General features: G+C 49.8%; 1 protein-coding gene across 3 annotated transcripts in view; it reads left to right on the plus strand.

The window, feature by feature from the left end:
• The window catches only part of LOC110576908 (myelin basic protein), a 111,035-nt gene that overhangs the window by 17,058 nt on the left and 71,221 nt on the right, over nucleotides 1-22,756 (plus strand). For 2 of the 3 annotated variants that reach the window (XM_021686167.2, XM_021686165.2), the window contains exon 2: nucleotides 6,471-6,546. In XM_021686167.2, coding sequence (XP_021541842.1) covers nucleotides 6,496-6,546 — 51 coding nt within the window. In that variant the 5' untranslated portion in view covers nucleotides 6,471-6,495. Of the gene's footprint in view, nucleotides 1-2,302; nucleotides 2,362-6,470; nucleotides 6,547-22,756 lie in introns of those variants that run through there. The other variant, XM_044920853.1, reaches the window with a different exon arrangement.

Raw genomic sequence — 22,756 nt, forward strand, 5'->3', positions numbered from 1 at the left:
GACCCCAGCCCGTCCTTCTCAGCACTGCCCCACCACTGGCCTCCCACGGGTGTTCTTACTGGCCACGCCCACACTTTGGCAGGTGCACAGAGAACAGGGAAAACATTGCTCTGAAATAGCATATGTGGATAACGCACCAGAGACCAATGACGAAGTCAGCCCTCTGGCTCCCTACTGAGCATGAAACAACTATTTATTTTTAAAAACGTTATTAGAAGAAAGTTGAACGTTTCCAGTTAAGACATGTGGAAGATAAGCTCTTTGAGGTCATAACGAATTCCCTGTTTGTCTCGTTCTTCGTCCAGTGCCTTATGTAACATAAAAGCCATTCTGTAGGGACGGGAGGGGGGTGGACGTGGTAGTGAAGCGTGGTCGGGTCTGTGGCTGTTGGGTCCAGCACCTTACTGAATCCTGCAGCTGTTCTGACCTCCGTTTAAGAATGTCCCTCTGTTCTCATTAGTAAACTTGTGTATCCCCGTGCAAGTGTTTATAAGGAACAGATTCTTGTCATCTGGTGTTCTTTTTCAAGGCTACTTGCTCGCGTAAGGTCTTACTTCTTTTTATTGTGCTAATTAGTAATACAGAAGTGTATGATATCTTAGACCCACTCTAACGATTTTATCCACATAAGATATATTTATAATATGTTAAAAATCCCTATTTCTAACTAAAATATTTTCCTAAAGTCACGATACTCTCAAAGCTAGATTCAGTCTTCTAAATGTTACTTTCTCGGCTGTGAAATGGGAACAAAGCTTACGGGGCTATTCCTGTAATTACATAACCTAGAAGGTGGGCTGCTGTGAGCCCCAAGGCACAGTGAAGAGCGGAAGTGGATGACCAATTCCCCGTGTCACCTCTGACCCTGCACCGCGGCACCCAGCCTCCCCGTCCACTCGGCGCTCCCAGGATCCCCACGTTCTGGGAGGCTTGGGTCTGGGCGATGTCTAGGACCTTCTCTGTCTCACCATAAATTTGCCCTCCTGCCTGTAAAAATGCACTGGGCGAGTATCTGAAGGCTGTTCTGAAGCCAGAAACGGCTGTCTCTTGTAGCTCCTGTTGGCAGACTTCTCCTTTCTCGCTGCTCCATTCAGCAGTCTTGAGCCAGCCGCAGTTGCCTAACTTCCTATGTCGGGCTGGTCCCTGGGGGGGCCTGAGCTCTCGCTTCGGGCTCCTGGTGTGGCATCACTCCGGGGCTTCTCCAGGGCGGTGGTGTTCTTACCACCTCCTCTTCCCTCGACCTTGTCAGTTTGAGTGGATGCCCATGGCAAGGTCTCTGCATTCCTGCAACTGCTTACCCCCCACCCTGTCACGTGCACCTGCCTGGAGGGACGGGAGGACAGAAACCAGCAGCGCCTAGAGCTCCCCCTTGCTCTAACCAGAGCTGCTTCATTCTCACCAGAGGGCAGCCAAAGAGCTTTCCTTCCTTCCACTTCAAAGGAATCTGAGGCTCAGAGAGGTGGAGCCAGTTGCCCTGCTTCACACAGCACTAGCCTGGATTGGCATCTCGCTCTGACTTGCCATGTTTGCACTTGGAAATGTTAGAATTCCAGCAGGATGCAGTTGGTTAAAATACTTGGAAGCGCCCTGTTTTCACCTCTGCGCCCCCACGCACGTCAGCCCTGCCGCGTGCATGCACTCGCAGCCGCCCGCGGTGGGTGTTGTCTGGGGGGCCCTTCAGGACCTCCACCAAGGGGCCAGGTGGTAGTGTTGGCTGCAGGAGGGGTGAATTCTGAACCCTGAAGGCTGCATGGTCAACAGTGGATTGCGACCTTGAACAGCTTATGCTGAATTTTAGCCTCCTAGCTTGCAACAGTATGGTTGTTCATGTACTGTTATGGAAATTTCCAGTAACCCCTGGGGGCTTTTTAGGCATCCCCCCCTGGAACTGGACTTCACCCTAAGCAGTGTGTGGCAGCCCCCGCTGCAACCAGAGGTCATTCTGCTTCCAGCTCCAACCCTCCCCCCCACCCTCCCCCACTTCCCTTTTCTATTATTTCACAAGAAGCTTCTCCAATTACTCAAGATGCTTTAGAGTCAGCTGGCTTCTAAGCAGCATTCCACATGTTCAAAATTCTGCTGTCTCAATTCAATTAATTACAGAAATGAAATGGAACAGGGGTGCCTGGCTGGCCTGGTCAGGAGAGCATGGGGCTCTTGATGTCAGGGTCATTGAGTTCCAGCCCCACATCGGGTGTGGAGATGACTTAAAAAATGCAGCGGAATAAAGGCGGGCCGCCAGTGTCCCACTGGCTGGTCTGCAGCTGGTTCTTCTCAGCATGTTTGGGAGGCCTGCGAGCAGTAGTGAGCTCTCCATCACAGCGCCTCATCCTTCTGTGGCCCTACCCTGCTAGCTCTCAGGTAAGCCAGTGCCCATACTCATGTGCATGCCATGACTTTGCCCACAGTCCTACGAGATACCCCCATCCTCGGGTGCCTTGGAAGGCCTCGCCAGGACGAAGGTCCTAGTCAACGATCGTACGTCACTCTTCACCTTGTATTTCTAGTCTTTCTCTTTGGGCCAGAATGCATGTTGTGCATTTAAGGCAAGAATCTGCCTACGCAAAATGGTATGTATAAAATAAATTCTCTTGCTGTTCATCCAAGAGGCAGTCAGCTCTAACTGCTTCTGTATGCATTCAGAAGTCTGACCTGGAACTTTTTGTTACTTCCATCTATCCTCGGTCTGGTAGTCTTGAGTTTTCTAAATATTGATTAAATATTTCAGGAACAACCCTCCCAAGTGCAGCCTCATGTTTTGCTTTGAAGTGTGAGGAAGTTTGGGTCAGGACCAACCAGCTTGGAAGAAACATTACCTTTCTCCAAGCGGGGGGGGGGGGGGGAAGGTTGGGGGAGGGTGTCTGTCATTGGATTTCAGCCTCAAACGTCCTTTTGTCCAAAAATAGCTCCGCTTTTGTCCACAAGCCCCTAAGTATTTACACACCCCACACTATTCTGATTTAGGTTTAGAGATTTGTTTTCTGGAAGGAGGGAACATCACTCTGGGGAGACGGGGAGGGGACGCTGGGTTGGACTGCTGCCCAGGGGAGTACAGGGTTGGTAATGTGAGGTTCTTTACGCTCAGACGGAAGGAAACCCGAAAGTCCAAGTTGTCGGCTTTAAAAGAAGTTAACTCTTTTTACCTGTGTTTCATTTTTCTCCTTTCCCCTGTTTAACCCCCCCCCAACCCCCTCCTCCCTGGCGACCATCAGCATGTTCTCTGGAGTTAAGTGTTTCTTGGTTTGTCTTTCTTTTTTCCTTTGTTACCTGTTTTGTTTCTACGATTCCACAGATCAGTGAGATCATATAATTGTCTTTCTCTGACTGACTTATTTCGCTTAGCATAACACCCTCTAGTTCCATCCATGTCTTTGCAAATGGCAAGATTTCATTCTTTTTGGTGGCTGAGTAATATTCCATTGTGTATATTATATATACCACATCTTTATCCATTCATGTGTCAGTGGACACCTGGGCAGCTTCCATAATTTGGTTATTGTAGGTAATGCTACTATAACCATCAGGGTGCATGTGCCCCTTTCAATTAGTGTTTTGCATTTTTTGGGTAAATACCTAGTAGTGCAATTACTGGATCATAGGGTAGTTCTATTTTTAATTTTTTGAGGAACATCCATACTGTTTCCAGAGTTGGCTGCACCAGCTTGCATTCCCACCAACAGGGCACAACGGTTCCCCTTTCTCCGCATCCCCGCCAACACCTGTCATTTCCTGAGTTGTTAAGTTTAGCCATTCTGACAGGTGTGAAGTGATCTCTCATTGTGGTTTTGATCTGCATTTCCCTGATGATGAGTGATGTTGAGCATCTTTTCATGTGTCTGTTGGCCGTTTATTTGTATGTCTTCCTCGGAAAAATGTCTATTCATATCTTCTGCCCATTTTCTAATTAGAGTATTTGTTTTGTTTTGTTTTTATGTTAAGTTGTATCAGTTCTTTATATATTTTGGATACTAACCCTTTATTGGGTATGTCATTTGCAAATATCTCCACCCATTCCATAGATTGCCTTTTAGTTTTTTTGATTGTTTCCTTTGCTTTGCAGAAGCTTTTTATTTTGATGTAGTTCTAATAGTTTATTTTTGCTTTTATTTCCCTTCCCTCGGGAGACACATCTAGAAAAATGTTGCCGCACCTGATGTCAGAGACATTCTGCCTGTGCTCTCTTCTAGGATTTTTATGGTTCAGGTCTCAGATTTAGGTCTTTAATCCATTTTATTTTTGTGTATGGTGTAAGAAAGTTCATTCTTTTGCCTGGAGCTGTCCAGTGTTCCCAAAGCCATTTATTGAAGAGACTGTCTTTTTCCCATTACATATTCTTGCTTCCATTGTCAAAATTAATTGATCATATAATCATGGTTTTATTTCTGGGTTTTCTATTCCATTCCATTGATCTATGTGTCTGTTTTTGTGCAGTAACACACTGTTTTGATCACTACAGATACTACTATACTATACAGTGGTATATCTCAAAATCTGGGATTCTGATGGCTCCAGTTTTGTTTTTCTAAGACAGCTTTGGCTATTCAGTCTTTTGTGGTTCCACACAAATTTTCAGATTGTTTGTTCTAGTTCTGTGAAAAAGGTTGTTGATATTTTGATAAGGATTGCATTAAATCTGTAGATTGCTCTGGGTAGTATAGACATTTAACAATACTTGTTATTGCATGCGTTTAGTTTTGTATAACCAATGCTTATTTCTAAGATGGCGGCGGGGGAGATCCACAGATGTTTAGTGCATTGTTATTCTGTGTATTCTATACATCTTGCAAGTTCCCGATATTTAGTTAAAACCCTACAAGGAATCAGAGAGAGGCCAGACTTGAGCAGAACAGCTGCTCCCTGCATTCAGACCCATGTCTCCTGGGGAGAACACCCACTCACATCCTGTGACTACTGTGTAGACCCCAAGAGGACAAAAACAAGTTCTCTCTTTCCCTTTTTGTGCCCATCAAGTAAAGTACCATGTTTGTCCAAACCTCCCAAATTTCCTTTGAGGGTTTTTGTGATGGTCCAATTTAAATAATTTCGTAGATAGATGATAGAATCACACTGGAGGCTGAAATTATCTGCAAAGGTAGATTTGCATCTTTAAAAGCATACATTTTTAAACACTGGGGTTTTTTTCACTCTCGTGCATGAAACATGCGGAATTCACCTGATTGTTCTAAGTTAGTGATGTTTTATTGCTGCTAGAGCTATGTCTTTGATTTACAGGAACTCATTATTGCCACTTCACTTAATCTTTCTCTTCCCGGGCTCTCACTGGACATGCGATCGCCCGGCCCAATTTCCATTTAAAACGTACGAGGTGAGAAGGGTGTTCTTTCCACAGGTGGTTGGCTGTTGGTGGTGTCCACCCAATAACTGCTCACGTGCTCACACACAGCCTGGGAGCGACACTCAAAAACGTCATTGCTCCCTTTCTCACCCATCCCGCCGACGGCCGGGGTCCTCATGGAGAGAGGCAAAGGCACCCATCACGGTCACTCAGAGGCACCCAGGACTAGGAGAGACTTTGGAAAAATTCAGATCTTAAGCAGTTTCCCTTTCCCCTCTTGGGGAGCCAGACTTGTCTTTTATGCAGGCATATGTAATGTTTTAGAAATTCTTCCCTTTTTTACCCTTCAAGAAAAACTGTTTCGCGTTTAGCAGGGAGTTGGTTTTCACGTGTTCTTTAAAAAGAATTCCTCGTGGACAATGACACTTCACAGCCGTCCCTAAAGACCAGCACCTGCGCCAGGCGCAGGTGACTGAGCGAATGGTCCCGGTGGTCAGCACAGGTCCAAGGATGAGGGTGGATAAGCGAATGGTATAGAATGAGTTTGGCTAAACTCTCCAGTTTTGTGCCTTTTGAGGAGACACAAAACTGCTAAAGTTTATGTTAGTAAAACCAGATGAAGAACAGATGCTTTTTGAATCCAACTCTACCTTCCGTGCAAATTCTGCAGATTCTTGGGATACTTAAAACTGTCTGATAAGCAGACCTCAGTCTGACCTGGCAGTTTTTGTTGCCCCGTGATTCCCTAAATAGGGAGCCTGAACGGTGGTTTGTTTTCAGGAGTGTCGCCCTGTCTGCCTCTCAGCGCGGCTCACCACACCTGGGGAGGAGGTGGGACCCCCATGTGTGTATGCCGCAGAGTGGACACCGTCCACGAGAGGTCTGGACTGGGGTTCCTTGTCTGGGATGAGGAAACACGCTGAGGGGTCTTTGTTACTGAACAGAGCGTGGGCATCAGCAGGGGTCCCGCGTCCAAGTGTTCCGATTCTGATCAGAAACCAACAAAGGCATGTGCTAATAAGGCTTCTGGTGTGTCTCCAGTCTGGGGGTTTTAGTTTTCTCGTCTCAGAAACAGGCAAGGGGTACCTCAGGGGACTGTTGCTCTGACTGAAAACAAGGTAGAACACTCTGAGAGTACCAGCTTTAAGGCCAATGCCTTCTGTTTGTCTTGTAGCTTCTGACGAGCTCATCGGTTCAGGATGGGAAACCACGCGGGAAAGCGGGAGTCAAGCGCGGAGAAGGGCAACAAGGTAAGAAGTGAGCGGGTTTTGTCATTGAAATAATCCTCCTAATACGGACTGTGGCTGCAGGGTTTCCCGCTAAAACTGTTGGGGTGTTATCCCCCTGCCTTAGAAACGTCTGTGTGGTCCTTAGCACACAGACCAAGACCCACACGCCTCAGCCCGGACCCCAGCCCACGACAGTCTTACTGGGCTGGTCTTTCGGGTGGCACCTGCCCCCAATCCCTGTCCACTCCATCACTGTACCACCCTTGGAAGGTACACATAAGCAAAAGGGGAAAATGCACGTAAAAATGGTCAGAATCCTTCCAGATCGTCAGAAGTAATCTTCTTTGTGTTTCCCGCACGGCATCCACCTCATTTTACAGGCATCGAGGGTCATTTCAGAGGATGAGAAAACACGGCTGACCTTGTGTTCAGGACATTGAATCTGCCCTGATTGTGGGAACAGGGAAGGGAAATTGCGCCGTGTCTTTGGTACTTCACGTCGACGTAACCTTATGCGTGTTACAGTCAAGACACATGGTGGCTCACGGACCGTCCTGGCGCCACTTGCCGAGGGACGGGATGGGGCGGCCGCCCCAACACCCTCTCCGGAGTTCTGTAGTCGGGTTTGTGATGAATAACAGTGACCTGAGCAGCAGGGGGTCCTTCTCTGCTCTTGCCTGGACTCCTTTCCTCTATCAGCCGGGGGGGGTCATTGTCCATAATTTGCGTTAAGTCCTCCTGTAAAGTAAAGGAGTGAGTACACTCTGTTCTCGCTCCTGCGTTACCTTCATTAGTTAAGAGCAGTGTTATCTAGCGTCTTGACTAATCATTTCAGGACCAAGATGAACCGGAAGGGACTTACCTGTGTATAACGTCATTATTGGTTCGGAATCCTCCGTTTCCTGCTAAAATCCTCCTGATTTTATAAATACATACATTATTCTAGTCAATATTGAATGGGGGTTGACTTGTTCATTTTTAAACCCCAAACCGTGCGACTGATCACCTCGTCGTTCTAACGGGCAGCAGTATTGGTCTGTGTGTCCAGTCGGGCGGGGTCTGCACCCGGAGCAGAGTCTCCGTCCTATGGAGGTGAGAGTGGAGAGCGGCTGCCGCAGGACCGGCCACCTCTTAGCCCCGAGGGAGCGCAGTCTCGTGATGACGGATTTGGGGCCCCGGTTCTAAAATCCGCTTTGTGGCTCGAGGTTCTTTCCTGTCATTTGATGTTGTGAGTCACTGAAACATCCTCTTAATTTGTTTAATTCTACCAAAATAAGATTGTTGAGCAGAAGGAAAGCCTGTACTTGCACTCTTGTTTTCTGAAAGCTAATGTTTAACATTTGGATGATTTAAAAAATTGGGAATTTAAGAACACTGGTTCCTGCGGGTGATTGTGACATGTTAAAGCTCTTAAAAAAAAAAAAAATTTGTTTTGTAAGTGGAGAGCAAGCCTTTGACAGCTTTCAGAGTGAGTGTCTGAGATGCTACACGGCGTTCAGATTTGCACCAGAAGAGAGGAAGATGACGTGAGCCCCCCCGTCCTACCGTGGACCATTCTGTATGCTTCTGCAGGTGATTCCGTGAGGCCTGTTTGACCTAGGGGAGAGTTGGAGCTGTGTCTGTGTCGGGGGCCGGTTGACCTGTTAATCGGAGGGTCTGTGCAGGGCAGCATCACCTCCATCCCTCGCCACCCGGCCTCTTGCGGGAGCTGCTCTCCCCGCCCACCCTCACTCCCGCATCCTGCCGAGGACCTGCCGCCCGATGGGCTTAGGGCGACTTCCTGCTCCGGCCGAGCCCTCTGTCCAGCGCCGGGGAAGGAGACCCTTCCCAGCAGGACCCTACAGCATCAGGTGTCTCCCCGTGACTCAGCACCTCTCAGTCTCCTGTTTCTCCCTCCCCCTGAAGAAGACATGTCAGGTGCAGGAGAAGTGGCGTTCCAGAAGGGGTAGAGAGAAGGCGCCCACGCCAACCTTGCTGTTAGTAACAGGTGGATCGGACGCAGGGCCAGTGGCAAGGCGGCTGAGAGCCCTGTTCCTGTGGCCCCAGCACAGAGCAGAATAGCCGGTGGTGAGCATTAGGGAGAAGGACCCCCGCCACGGGAGGAGCCACGCGAACGTTTCCGTGGATCATTCCCAGTCTTCAGAAATGAAGACTGGTTCCCTGTGTTTTTAAGAGTCCAGATAGTGCTGGCTCACTTGTTTATCAGCTCGTTATCACTCGGTCCATGTTTACGATGGTGATTTGGCAGAACCGGGAAGGACGCGCCCCCCTGCCCTGGCGGCTCCAGAGGACACCCATGCTTGCTGCCTGAGCCCCTGGGTCTGGGCCGAGACTCACAGCCTTCTCAGCAGACTCCAACCACAGAGGCTCCAGGAAGAAAACTGGTTCCACAGGCTAAAAATAGACTCCCTGCCTTTGGGGAGGCTGTCTGGCGGATGGCCCTTGGGAGCCAGGTAAGGAAACCGGCAAAGGGAGAGAAGACATTTGGCTCACCTGGCTACTACGGAGACTCATTACCTTTTGTCAGCTTGAATAAAAGGAGTTCGACCAACTGTCCCGTTGGAGAAACTGTCCATTTGCAGCAGGCCTTCCGTGTATGGTCCACCCGTGACGGGCCCTCAGCTTAGGGTCCATAAGCAACAGGTACTCAGGATGGAGACCATATGTGTTACTTAGGCTGCCCTGGGTTTTGATTTCATTCAGTGTGGGACTCTGCATTCCCCTGCCCCCCAATTTCCTACCTCACTGAAGAAAGTAGGATATCCAGTGCCCTGAACTATCTCTTAACATCTGAATTCTCAGCTTTGTTTGTTTTTTTTGTTTAAACACGGACATCAGTTCACTTTGGATGAACTTAAAATCTCATGATTTTTTTTTCTCCTCTGAAAGTAGAGGGTGTCTCTGGTTAGAATCATTCCTGCCAGAAAGGGGAAAGTAAAGACCACCAGTGGTTTGTCTTGACATACTTGCACATTTTCTAAAATGAGTGATGTCAAGCGATGATGTCCTTAAAATGTTTAAAACCTAGCAAACTGCAATAATCTTGAAAACCTGCTTTTCATCTGTAGGTGGCCTGGGAAAAGCTCCTCTCTGGACTTCTCCTGGTACTTGTATCTGGCTCATAAAGTTCCCCACAGGTGCCAGCCATGGTTCTGGATGTTTCTATTTAATCAGCTTAAGGAAAAATATACCACAGTGAAAAACAAAATCTGAGAGCTTGCAAAATGTAGGTTCACATCTAAATTTTATAGTGGGGAGTAACTTAGTAGTCTGGTATTTCAGATTACACTGGTAAGTTATTTAGGCTGTTTTTCGGAGCCAGACGTGAACAATACCCACCAGCACGTTGCCTCTCCAGGGGTGACCACATCCCCGAAAAAGTCATCCGCGTCTTTAGTCGTTATTAAAACCCACCTGCTTGATGAGACCCTCCAGACAGTATCCGAAAGACATTCTGAGAAACGAGACGAATAGACACAAAGGCCCTGACTCGGCTCTTCTCGTCACCATGTAGACCGTCTTTCACTTTGATGGGAGCATCCGTCTCCTTTGAAAGTCCTGACACCCCAGCTGTGACGGGGGCTGCCCTTGTCCACCCACGGGGTAATTTCTCAAGGCCAGTCCTCTACGGAGTGCTTCGTCCTACAACTTCTCGTCCCAGCTGTGGGATGCTGCCGGGTCCTCTCGCCCATTTAGAAAGCTCTGTTCTGGCCGTACCAGCCTCAAGAATGGGAACTAATCCTATTTGAAACCGTCATCAGCTGACACGGCTCCGTACAATCATCTCTCCTCCCCACATGGAAATTAGGTTCACTGAGGGCCTGACCTGTGCGAGTTCTCCTGGGGGACGTGTCCTCAGTGTCCCCTCCCCACACATCTGTGGGGGAGTGTGCCCAGGGCACCCCTCCCACCACCAGCCCCAGGCCGGCGACGGCGGGTGAGCTCTCCAGGGAACTCCAGCACGCAAGCCCGGGGCGGGCTGTCTGTGCGTCGAGCCCGGGGCGGGGGGCTGTCCATACCTCTGGGAGAAGGGCAGGGCGGGACTGAGACCGGGCCCTTCAGGTCTCCAAACCCAGAGGCGCCATCTCCGCCCGAAGCCACACGTACTCCCACACTTCCTTGTGCCAAGTGACGCTGTCACCGTGGCTGTTTCACAGAATGCGAAGCGAACTTCCTAAGAAAGCCACTTCGTGCAGTCGCCCCGACCCCAGCCTGCATGAGATGGCAACAGGGCTGTGGGGTCGATGGGCGCTGAAGAGTCACCCAGAAGTAGTTACCGTCCTGATGGGCTGGTGGCGCCTCGGCAGTTGTCAGACCCAATGGGTGTAACATCTGCTTTCTTGGGCAAGTCGCATAAGAAGCATTATTGAGAACTCCAGTCATTCTTAAGTGAATCATACACGTTTAAAACTCAGGGATCTGAAGAGTGGAAGGTGCTTCCTCGCAGGCGTGCACCAAGTCACCTGGTAGCTGGAAACCTGTTGACAATGTGTAGTAAATCCTTAGACGGCGAGAAACAGGCCGACGCCCGCCGTAGCTTGTCTTCTGCTGTGTTGCAGAGCTCGTTCTGTCTCCGTACGTCTAGCTCACACACACCGCCCGTGTGGAAGTCCCATCGATCTCGACTGGGGAGCGCGGAACTATCTTCCAGACACTCACAGCTGGGAAGCACGCGATACGTGGCTAGCGCCACTGTAGAACCAAGTTCTAAACGTTATTTAATTTTAAATACTTTAGACGCCAACGGCCACGTGTGTGGAGGGGCAGCGTGGCCTCCTGGGTCCTCCGTCCATGTCACCTTGGTTCTCAGAGCACCTAAAACCCTGCCAGCAAGTGTCAGCACGGTTTTGTCAGTGAAAAGAATTCCGGTCTCTCTCAGAGTCGTGGAGTTTCGTGCAAAAGCTAATACTGGACGTGGAAGGTAAGATCCTCTGAGAAGCACAAACACATGTACGAATACCAGAAACTGCGAAGGGGGGTGCAGCCGTGCTGTGGGCCCCCTCCGCTCAGCACGCGGCTCCGTGTCCCCCGCGCCCCGCCCGGGACGAAATCAGACACCTGCACTTACGCCAGTGTGCGTTCACACGGACTGCTTCGGGGTCTGATGCACACGGGAGTCCACTGTCCTGACTTGCTTCCGAAAGAACTTCAGCGAGCTCCTAAAAAAGAGAAATAAAATAATGTGGAAGACATGGCTTCCAAAATCAATAGTCAATAACCTTCTTACTACACTTCTGGAAAACTCTGAGCGGGTCTGTATCTGACTTGAGAACGAGCCTCAGAAGGTGCTTGAAGTATCTTCTTGCAGTCGGGTTGTCGAGTCGTGTTTGCCTTGAGACCCAGAGCCGCCCCTGAAGGGGGAGCAGGCTTCCAACCCGCCGGGCGGGTTCGTGTCCCGCGTGGGAAGCTCGCGGCACCTGCCAGTGCAGGTGCTGCTGAGCATTGTGTTCGAGATGCAGAATGTTTTTTTGAAGATCCTATTTACTTATTTTTCAGAGAGAGAGAGTTTAAGCAGGGGAGAGGCAGAGGGAGAGGGAGAAGCAGGCTTCCCGCCGAGCAGGGAGCCCGACGCGGGGCTTGATCCCAGGACCCCGGGATCATGACCCGAGCCCCCCAGGCGCCCCGAGATGCAGAGTTTTTTACTGAGGTTAGAGAGCAGTCTTACTGCTTTGTAGCCGATTCTAGAACGTGCTGAGTCAGCAGCACCACTGCCCTTTGGACGGACCCAAAGAAAGTCCCTCATCACGACCCTAAGGTGGGTTCTGATGCTTAAGGAATACAAGTGGGTATTTTGTTTCATCTGATACACAGAGAACGCTCACACCTTTGTCAGTCGGGGCGGCAGCAAGTCTACAAACACATGTAATTATTAAATACATAAGTGTAATTAGCAACAAAGCCACCCCTCAACAACCCTTAATAAAAATAACGTCAGGCTGATTATGAAGCGGTGCCCCAGGCCCATAAACCTGTGTGCAGTCAGCTGGCTGGGCTGGGGCTTGTGCCCTCGGGCTGGCGGCCCCCACCCTGCCCCGCCCTGCTCCCCCCTCAGCCCCCACCCTGCCCCCTGCCCGGCTCCCCCTTAGCTGGAACAGGGCCACGCACCGCGCTGTGTGGGACCCCTTCCCTTGGCCAAGCCGGGGCCTCGGGATCCGGGCTCAGGACCCCGAGGGCTCCAACTTCCGGTTCTGGGCTTGAACGCCCAGCAGCTCTGACTCCAGCGAGATGCTCATGTTCCGTGTTCTTTCAGGCTACCATAGGCTTGTTTGCAAAGTTCGTTTTTATCAGAAACTGTGACCCAGTTTGCAAGCCGCTAACTTTGGATCATAGCAGTTGTTAGATATGTGATATATTAACACAGGTTATTAAATAGAAATGATGTGACAATAAAATGATTCTTTGTGTAAAACTATGGGAAGAGCAGAACATGCACCAGATGCCAGCCGGCCCGCCCACCTGCCTTCTCTCTGTCGTCACGGGTCACGTTCTTGGGCCTCGAGGCGGCTGATGGCAGGAGCCCGGTGCTCCCGTGAGACAGGCCTGTGGATCGGCTTGTTGTTAGCTGGACGCACAGAGCTTTCGCTCCCCGTTTCTTACTTCAGTGTGAGATGTTCCCTAATTATTCCGTCCCTGTGTGTGTGATGCTCAGTTCTTGTGAGAGAGCCGAGGGGCCGGCAGGGGAGTCCGAGATCTTGCCCTTGTATCCAAATGCAGCACCGAGGGCGCAGAAGAGGGGGCTCGTTTCATTCAGTGGGTTTTTAAGTTGAGAAGGCATCTGAGATTGTGACGGGTGTGCTTTATGTGAAATGGTTTTCAAGTTCAATTTTGGATTTACGTCTGGCCGAGAACGTGACCCCGGGTATGGCCGAGCAGAGGGTCATTCACGCACCATCAGCGATGTCGGTGGGTGTTAGACGGGGCGGCCCCTCTGGGAGGGGCGCTGGGCCCAGTTTGTGGGAGTGGAGGCTTGAGGGGCCCTCCCCTAGCCAGCCCCCATTGCCGGCACTGACCCAGCTGCTTGCTGATCTGGTGGCTTGTGCCAGGCTGGTTGAACTCCGTTTGTCAGCCCACGCCAGGGCTCCAAAACACCACCGCGCCACGTCATCCTTCGGAGACGGGTTCATTTCAGATGCTGTCAGCCAAGAGCATGTCCTTTCAGAGGAAAGCTCTGCGCCTGCTTGTTAATAAGGAAGAACTTCTTGATATTTAATACAATCCTCTTACAGTATTTTTAATGACATGAGACCTAAAACTCCGGTTTTCAAAATGTTATTTCCTGTCTTTTGTCACTTGTTACTTGGGCAGTGTGGTTTTCAAAGTTTAAATTTGGAAGCAAGAGATTTTATACGCTGGAATATGTTTGTGTAAAATTACCTTTCTGAGTGTGCATGTGTGCTGTTTCGAGCCCGCCAGCCCGAAGCTCCGTAGGATGCGGATCGGCAGCTGTGGCCCACCTTCTCCCGCTCTGCACGCGGGTGATTGTAACGTGTCGTTCTCCGAATGGGCAACTTGCTGCCTGCATTAATTTAATGATCATATCTTTAAACAAGAGCCTAGATAAGATTCATTTTCATGTTTCTGCGGCTTTTGGTGCTTGCAAAACAGACTCTTAGTTAATGCATCCTTAATTACACTTTAGCACAAGGTGTGTGTAACCAAACTCAGGTTGTAAGTAGATCAGTAGGGCGAGCTGGTAATGGCATCAATTGCACGAGGCCCTGTAGGATTACGGCAACGCAGACTGTTCATAGAGGTGTGTGCTCTCTCGTAACTGCATGAAGACACTTCAGAAAGTACCAGCGTCTACAAGTTTAGAAGCAAAGCTACCTCTGGTGCTGTTTTCGGGTGTGTTCGAGCGAGGGTCCTGCTAGCACAGCGTGCACACTGTCTCCCTGCAGCCAGGCTGTCCTCTCCTGCCCCCTGGCCCGGCGGGGCTGCCTTGCACCTGCTGCCCTTGCCTGGCAGGCAGCTCCCCCTCCCCTCTGCCCTCGCTGGCCCCGGCCTTCTCCCAGACGCCCTCTTGCAGCTACTGTGTCTCAGTGCCCTTGTGCAGCTCCCCACCCCCAAGGCGGGTTCCTTTTGTTTCTCTCTGTGGTTTTGCCTGAGCCTCCAGCGTCCGCTCTGAGCCGGTTTCCTCGCCCATGAGGGGTGCTGTGGGCGGACAGTTGGCCCTGAGCACTGAGCGACCCTGCGAATTTGGGCTTCTTCGTCTGCTCTCTGTATGCTTGTCGGGCCCTGCTGTCCCCCAGGCTCTGGGCTAGGATTTAGGGATGCCATTTTGTACTCAGAACATGCAATTTAAAGAGGACACTCTGAATCCCCGAACCCTGCATGCGCGTGGCCCCAGGGGAGGGCTCGGAGCCCCTGCTGGTGTGTGGGTGGCTCGGCTGGGCCTTATTCCACAGCAGCCCCTCTGGGGAGCCCAGTGCCGCCAGCCGGAGGGACCGCGGGCAGAGGTTGGCGGGTCCCCTCCTCTGCCTCCGCACCCCTGCTCCCTTTCTCGTGCGGGGGCCCCAGCTGGCTCTGCAGCCTCACCCAGACCTCCCCCTCCAGGTGCTTGAGGAGCGTGGAAAGAGGCCAGGCTGGAGGCGGACACGGTGAGGGAGGGGTGCAGCTGGCCGACCTGCTCGGGGCCTTCCCAAAGAGAGCGGTGGAACCCCCAACCAGGGACACCCTCGAACGCCACTGTCTCTTGGGAGCCCTTGGCCTGAGGGGGTGCAGTGGCCCAGCCCAGGCTCATCTCAGCGAAGAAGCAATGGAAGGAAATGGCAGGAGCAAATACACACGTCCTTGTCTTTGCAAAGCAAGGCCGCCATGAACGCACATCTAAGGCATGCACCATGAATGCTGGGGTCCCCGAGTTTGTTGTCCTGGCTCACTGTTCCCAGGACTCTGAGAGTGCTATGGTTTGTGTAGCTGTTTTAGTCTTCCAGATCGCCTGTGAGACACGCCTGGTTTTCACGGGCAATGGCTGTGGTTCTGGGTGTACTTTGCCTCCAGAATCATGGGTCTTAGGGGGTTGTTTTTGTATTGAATTAATAAAAGGGCAACAGTGACAGCCACTCACCCACCAAATAAAATAAACTGAACGCAAAATCTTTTTCCGCCCTTCTATTCTACTTTGTGACCATTTTAGTTTTTTTAAAAAGTAGTTTATTGCAACGCATTTCAAAGTGGAATGTGGCAAGAGATTTGTACAATATTCCAAGAGCATGTAATACTTCTTCTGATGAGCCGTTTTTAATATACAGACTCTTCTCATTTCATTGTTGGAATACAGAATATTTAGTTACTCTGTTTAGGAACATTTTATTTCATGCCTTTCTTGTCAACTCTTCAGTGTTTAAAAGAAAACCAATCTTTGATTTTATGTTTTTGTTCCTGAGCATATAACCGTGCTCTAAACACAGGGAGACAGAGTATGATTTTTTAAGGCACAATTCCTGCAGTGCTCAGAACCAAAGTATTGCTTCATGCACAACACGGAGAAACCCATCTGATCTGCATCTGTCCTGGGCAACTCGGCCGCCACGTGACCTGTTAGGATGAGTTACACGCTCCATGAAGATGTTTTTCAGAATATTTTTGTAACTCATATTTTCATCTGACTACACTCTGACTTAATTTTATCTTCAATTATGAAAAAAGAGAAGGTCTGTGGCCTGAAAAACAAAATTTCTCCTGAATGTGTCTTTGCCGAGGACGTCATGTTCAGACTCTTGATGAAATGAAGAAACAGTCCTTTTGCTCCTGGTGACTGAACCTATCTCCACTTGTATGTATGAAATTTTTGAAATGTGTTTAATCGCATGATGGAGTCCAGGTGACTCATTTTGGTGCTGGATGGGGAGAAACAGGAGGTAGCCTGCTTTGTTTCTCCAGCTCTGAGAGCACGTTGGGGCAGGTTTGCGGCTCTGATCCCAGGGGCAGCAGAATCCGGCTTTGAAGAAGAGCGTCTGCAGAGACAAGTGATAATTCCATTTGCAGTACCAGTTGGTTCCCTTAGAGCAAGGGCGCCAAAATGCAGGGTATAGATCCAGTTCTGGGGAAAATGCCTCTCTTTTTCTTTTTTCCCGCATTAACATGCTCATTCAGACCTGCTTTTTACTTAGAATAATTTTATTCCACCTTTTCTAAAGTATGGAAAACAGGAAATAAAGGTTTGTAAAATAAATAATGATGGACTCTGCCAGCCGAGGGCCAGACCCGGGGCAGGCTTCACAGGCGGGGCTCTGGATGCCCACGGCAGCCCTGTGAGGTGGACAGTACCTCACTGCCCTTCTGCCCTATCTGCATTATAGCAAGCACTTACAGAAACCTGGTGGTCCTACGTTTAGGGGAATTCTAGAGGACCCTTAGGTTTTTATGACATAACACTAAAGGAAATGTATTCGGCTTCAAATTAAGAAGACCTGAGTTTTCCATCACCTTATTCTCTTTTCAGGAATGTAGATTATCCTTTTGAACTGAATGAATGTCCTTACCTGACCTCTAAGTGCATTTTAATTGTACTTGCAATTCACTGTCGAACTCTAAGAGCTACAGTGAACAGCCAGTCTCTCTCCCTGTCCCTGTCTGTCCCTCCCCCTCACACCCTTCCTTCTGTGACCATCCTTCCTATTTAAGACTGGACCAGCTGATAGAGCAGTAGCTTCCAGAAATAAATGGCAAGATATTTGTGTTCCTAAAATAGAAGTTAGTATGTCCGGTTACGCAACGGGCCTTGATAAACACTTTTACCGTGACGTGAGTTAATACTTGTTTTGCTGTGACTTCTAAAAGTCAACGCTTAAATAAAACTCTGAGCTCATTTCTTTGCCTTCATTATTTGAAGAACACTGCAATTCTAATTACACTACAAAATGGTCTTGGCAGAGACAGTGGCGTTAACACGGAGTCGTTAAAAGAGCCACTTCCAAAGCTAACAGCTCCATAATCTACCTCAAATTTGGAGTCCAGACTCCCTTGCCATGATGCTGGGACCTTTCACTGGGAACCGCCTGCACACTGAGCTCTGGGCACTTCTCAAACGCACCTTTCTGGAGATGTAACTCACATGCCATACAATTCACCCATTTAAAGGTTCGGGTCAGTGGTTTTTAGTAGATTCGTAGACCCGCAGGACAATCAGAACAATTTTAGAATGTTGACCTCACCCCAGAAGGAGCGTGTGCGTTTCCACGCCCCAGCCTCCATGCCCCGGCCTTCGGCCACCACGAATCTCTTCCTGTCCCTGGGTTTCCCACGTTTTGGACGTTTCACGTGAATGGAATCATATGATGTGTGGTCTTTCTATCTGGCTGCCTCCGTGGAGCTGACGGTGTCCTGTGTCCATCTGTGTCCTTCCTCAGTCTTATGGCTGAATGATAGTCCCTCCATGCATGGACTGCATTCATCCACTGAGGGGGGCGGGGCTGCTGCCACATTTTGGCGCTTAGAAATACCCCTGCTGTGAGCAAGTTTTTGTGTGGACATAGGTTTTCATGTCTCTTTACATAGATTCTCGATTTAAAAACAAAACCTGGATTTTCATATACTCTTGTCATCAGAAAGGCTTGCTGTGTTTCCTTGGATGCCATTCCAACAGACAGGTCTAGGAGAGGAGCCCTGGATTTGACATCTCACCTCATGGAGATGTGTGACATCATTGTTCTGTTCTTCCGGGGTCTGCAGGATTGAACTGGAAGGCTTTTCTGTTTCTTTATTCATAAATTCATCCAAGTTAGTTACCGTCACCAGATGGAGAATTAACCAGCCTAGGAATTAGAGAGAAAAAAGTCTTCTAAAATTTTAATTCCCTGCATTTCAAAAAACCAGTCTGGGATCTTGGTGCTGAATCCCATGCGGTCCCCACAGAGTTATGAGCCAGCTACTGTGAGGAAGGGTTCCTCACCCTTAATGTCACAGCCCGGGCTACACGGGGTCCTGGCTATTGGGGGCGTGTTGTTCTCCTTTTAATAAATAGCTTTATTGAGATAAATTCACATACTATAAAATTCATTCATCTAAAATGCACAATTCAGTACTTTCTAGTTTATTCACAGGACTGTGCAGCCTGCACCACAGTCTGGTTTTATAACCTATCTGTCACCTCTAAAAGGGATCTGGCCCCCACTAGCAGTCCCTGCCCGTCCCCTCCACCCTACCCCCCAGCCCCAGGCGCCCACTAGCGTCCTTCCAGTCCCTCTAGAGTTGACTGCTCTGAACATTTCATGTATGTGTGTGTGTCATCATGAAGTGTGGTGTTTGGCCACCAGCTTCTTTCATAAGACAGTGTTCCAAGGTTCATCCCTGTGGCAGGTGTCCGTTATTAACAAATACTATTCCACTGCAGGAAGATGCTGCATTCTCTTTACCCGTTCATTTGCTGGGGGACATTTGGGTTGCTTCCCCCCTGTGGTGTTACGAACATGCTGCTGTGAACACTCTTAGGCAAGTTTCGTGTGGACGTACGTTTTCATTTGTCGTGGGCATATACCCAGGAGTGGATTTGACAAATTGTACGGTAACTGTATGGTTAACTGTTTGGGGACCCATCAAACTGTCTTGCACAGTGACTGCACCATTTTACGAGCCATGTCTGGGGGTTTCAACTTCTGCATACCCTGATCAGCAATGACTGTTGTCCGTCTTTTTGGTTGTATCCATCCTAGTGGATAATGTGGAGCATCTTTTTATGTGTTTTTGGCCGTTTGTTGTCTTTGGAGAAGTTACTCAAATTCTTTGCCCATTTTTTTAAAATTTGGGTGTTTTGTCTTTTTGTTGTTGAATTGTAGGAGCTCTTTACATATTCTGGACACTGGTTCCTTATCAGATAGATGATTTGAAAGTATTTTGTCTCCTCTAGGTTGTTGTTTTACTTTCGTGATGGCATCAGTTGCAGCACAGTTTTAAATTTTGATGAAGTCTACTTTGTTACGTCTTTTGGGGCTGTGCTCTGGTCTCCTGTCTAAGAGCCGTTGACACTGGGGCACTTGTTCTAAATTAAATCTGATTCTCACCTTCTATCTCTAATCTGGTCATTTTGTTCCAAAAAAGAGTTTTGATGACTTAAAACGTATTTTTATGAAGAACTGACTGCCAGCAAACACACTAGTGAATGGATTTATAGTTATTTCTCCCTCTCAAATACTTTTCTTTGTCTAGACCAGTATCTCTCAACTAGCAGTGACTTCCCTCTCCCACCCTCAGGGGCATTTGTCAATGTCTGGGGACATTCCTTGTTGTCACAGCAGCAGGGTACCATGAGCATCTCGTAGGGAGAGACCAGAGATGCTGCGAAACGTCCCACGGTGCCCAGGAAAGCCTACACCCCACAACACTTACCCAGCCCATAGCATCAGGAATGCCGCATCGAGGAACCCTTGTTAGACTGTCGCAGGCCTGCCCTTTTGCATTAATATTCCCATTCTCTTCTGCTTCTGCATAAGAAGGACATGCCTTTGAGATGAACCGTGATTCTGGTTTTCGTTTTTCTTCATGTTCTTTACTTGGATCCTAAAAGCTTACAATGTTTTGCTAGTGTCTTTTGTTACTTATCCAAACCCAGCCTAGAGCAGGAGTGAGGACGATCCTTTTATTTTTAAGAAACAACCCAAAAATGCTGAGTAATTACTGCAAGGTTTATAAGAACTATTTATATCTCCCCATACACACACAGGCATGCATACACACACATACACACACGCTCACACTCAGGACTTTTTCCTGTGCTGATACTTTAGTACTTTGGTGCTTTCAAACACAGTTTATGACCACCTCTGAATAACAAGAACCAGGGGGATTTCTGCACCCACATCAGACAGCAGTGACCTGGTCCTCGCGCCGTGCGCACCGGTCCTGACGAGCCGCTCACCCCCGGATTGCGCGGCCGGGCAGGACCTCTTCAGTTGCTTCTCGTCCCCTGTGATGTGGTGGCTGCATCTTTGAGATGTACTTGAAGGGCTGGAACCGAACGTGTACGCCGCCGGCCACACAGGGCTTGGGTTGATACTGAGCACCAGAACAACGTTTTGCCTCTTAAAGAAAATGAAAGAGAGCGAGGGAGCGAGTTCTCCTGAGAGGGAGCCCACCGTTCTCCCTGCAGACACGCCGTGTCGCCCGCAGCCTGGAGTTGGCCTGCTCGCCGCCTGGTCTCTGCCTCCAGGGCTCGCGCGCTAAGCCACGGACCAGGAATCGTCACGCTCCCCACACCCGCCCAGGCCCTGTGTGCGGCGGCCCTCCCTTCCTGGAGGCTCGGTCACCTGCCCAGCAGCAGCACGAGTCCCGTGGGGCAGGGGCAGGGGTGGCTACTGTCCCCGGTTGCTCCTCTCACCTGCTTGTCCTACACCCTGGGACCTTCGTCCATGGATCCTTCTCACCGACCCTGAGCGCGTGGGAACTGTGTGACATCTTTCTGCCGACTCGGAAGCCCAGAGCGGGCAAGCACAGGGGTCCTAGGCTGGGGCTCACCCAGGCAGAGACGCCGGCCACCACTCTGCGACACTCCTCTCCTCGCATCTCTAGCCCTGGCAGGCTCGGTCCACGGGGCCAACTCCTCTCCCAGCTCACAGAGCCGCCTTCCTGGCAAGGTGCTGAGCCAGGCGGGTCCTGGGCAGGACCCAGGCAGCCCCAGGCGGGGCCGGGAGCAGAGGGGCTACTGCCTTCCCCACATCGGGGTGCACAGGGTCTGGGCATTCTGGGTGGCAGAGCCATCCCCACCCCAGGTGTGGTCCCTGGCACTGGGGGGCTCTCTGGGCCGATGGAGGGGAACCGCATCGGCCGAGGGGGCTGCGTTCCAGCTCCGTGAACTCGAGCTGTAACCCCCCATCGGGAATGCTCTGCCGCCCCCTGATGCCTTCCCTGTGCCCTGTCCAGACCAGAACCCCTTTTCTGCACATCCACCTCGAGGCTTCCGTTTGGGCTCTAAGGAGCGTGGTTATTGGGCACAGGACCCACACGGGTCCCCAAAGAACACTTTGCTGCTTAAAGTTTAGAAGTCAAGGCCAGGTGAAGTCATATCCTTTTTTTTTTTTTTTTTCATGTTTTATCCACAGAATAAATGAGAGTGTTCACTGGTTTGTTGTAGGTTAGGGGACTAGAAATTCCTTAATACCAAAAAAAGCATATTTCCCTCCTCTCTCTTTCACTGTTCAAGTTAACATCCAGAGCTATTTGTGCTACATCTAGGGGGACATGTGTTCGTTTCCTGTGGCTTCTGCAGCAAAGTTCCACAAACTGGTGCTAAAAACATCAAGAATTTGTTCTCTCTCACCCCTGCCATGAAACCTACAAGGTTTCATTTTGCTCAATTAAAAGAACATTGCAGAGCAAAGTATTTGTCATGTATTTAAGAATGGATGGTGCCCAGTGACAGTCAAAAACCACCCCCGACACACTCATGTGTCAGTTTGAAGGTCAGCATTGCTTTTCCTCAACTTGTCAATGCAAGATAGTCAGGGAACCTCAAATCCACAACAGTGAGAATTTCAAGTGATACACAGGAATTTACAGCAATTTTGCTTTGTTTTTATTGATGCTTTCCAACTACTGCAGTTTTCGGAGTATTTATAATAAGCCAAACTCTCCCCACTGTGGCAAGAAGATGACCAAGATCCTCCGACCCCACCCCACCACTTGTTTGGGGCAGACTTTTCCATGTCTTTCGGTCATGAACTACCTCGTGCATCAGCAGTGGGAGAGCCACAGGGCTGGCCTCTCAGCCACTTGCTGCGCCTTTGACCCCTCTCTGGCCTTGCTGCCTTTTGGCCAGTTGCTTCTGAAATGCTAAGGGAAAAGGGAGTGAACAAAATGTGCCAAGGGCATGGTGTGGACCAGGTGCGGTGCTCAGCCCCAATGATCAAAGACCGGCTAGCTGCAGGGAAGGGCTCAGAGTGGACACGGGCATCCGGACCTATGACAGGCCACGCCAAAGGAGGTGACTTGACCTTCTGTCTCCCGGGTGGGGGGCCCTGGACTCCCCGATCCTCCTTAGTGACACCTCATGGCCCACGGACAGTGGGGAACAGTTGAACTCCACTCTCCCTGAGGCTGGTTCAGGTCCAGTTTGGGAGTCTTTGGTTTGACCTAATTAGATTTCTCTTGAGTCTTGTGAAGCCAGCTCCTCATGGAGAGCAGACGCTTCGCCTGACTTTGATGGGCATCCACCTCAGTAGTGACTGGACACACTGTGCCCTGTTCGAGGGGCTCCGGGAACCTCTTTGCCCTGCAGGGAACATATGTGATACCTGAT

This window comes from Neomonachus schauinslandi, chromosome 14 (assembly GCF_002201575.2).
Source record: "Neomonachus schauinslandi chromosome 14, ASM220157v2, whole genome shotgun sequence".
NCBI classification, from domain to species: domain Eukaryota; kingdom Metazoa; phylum Chordata; class Mammalia; order Carnivora; family Phocidae; genus Neomonachus; species Neomonachus schauinslandi.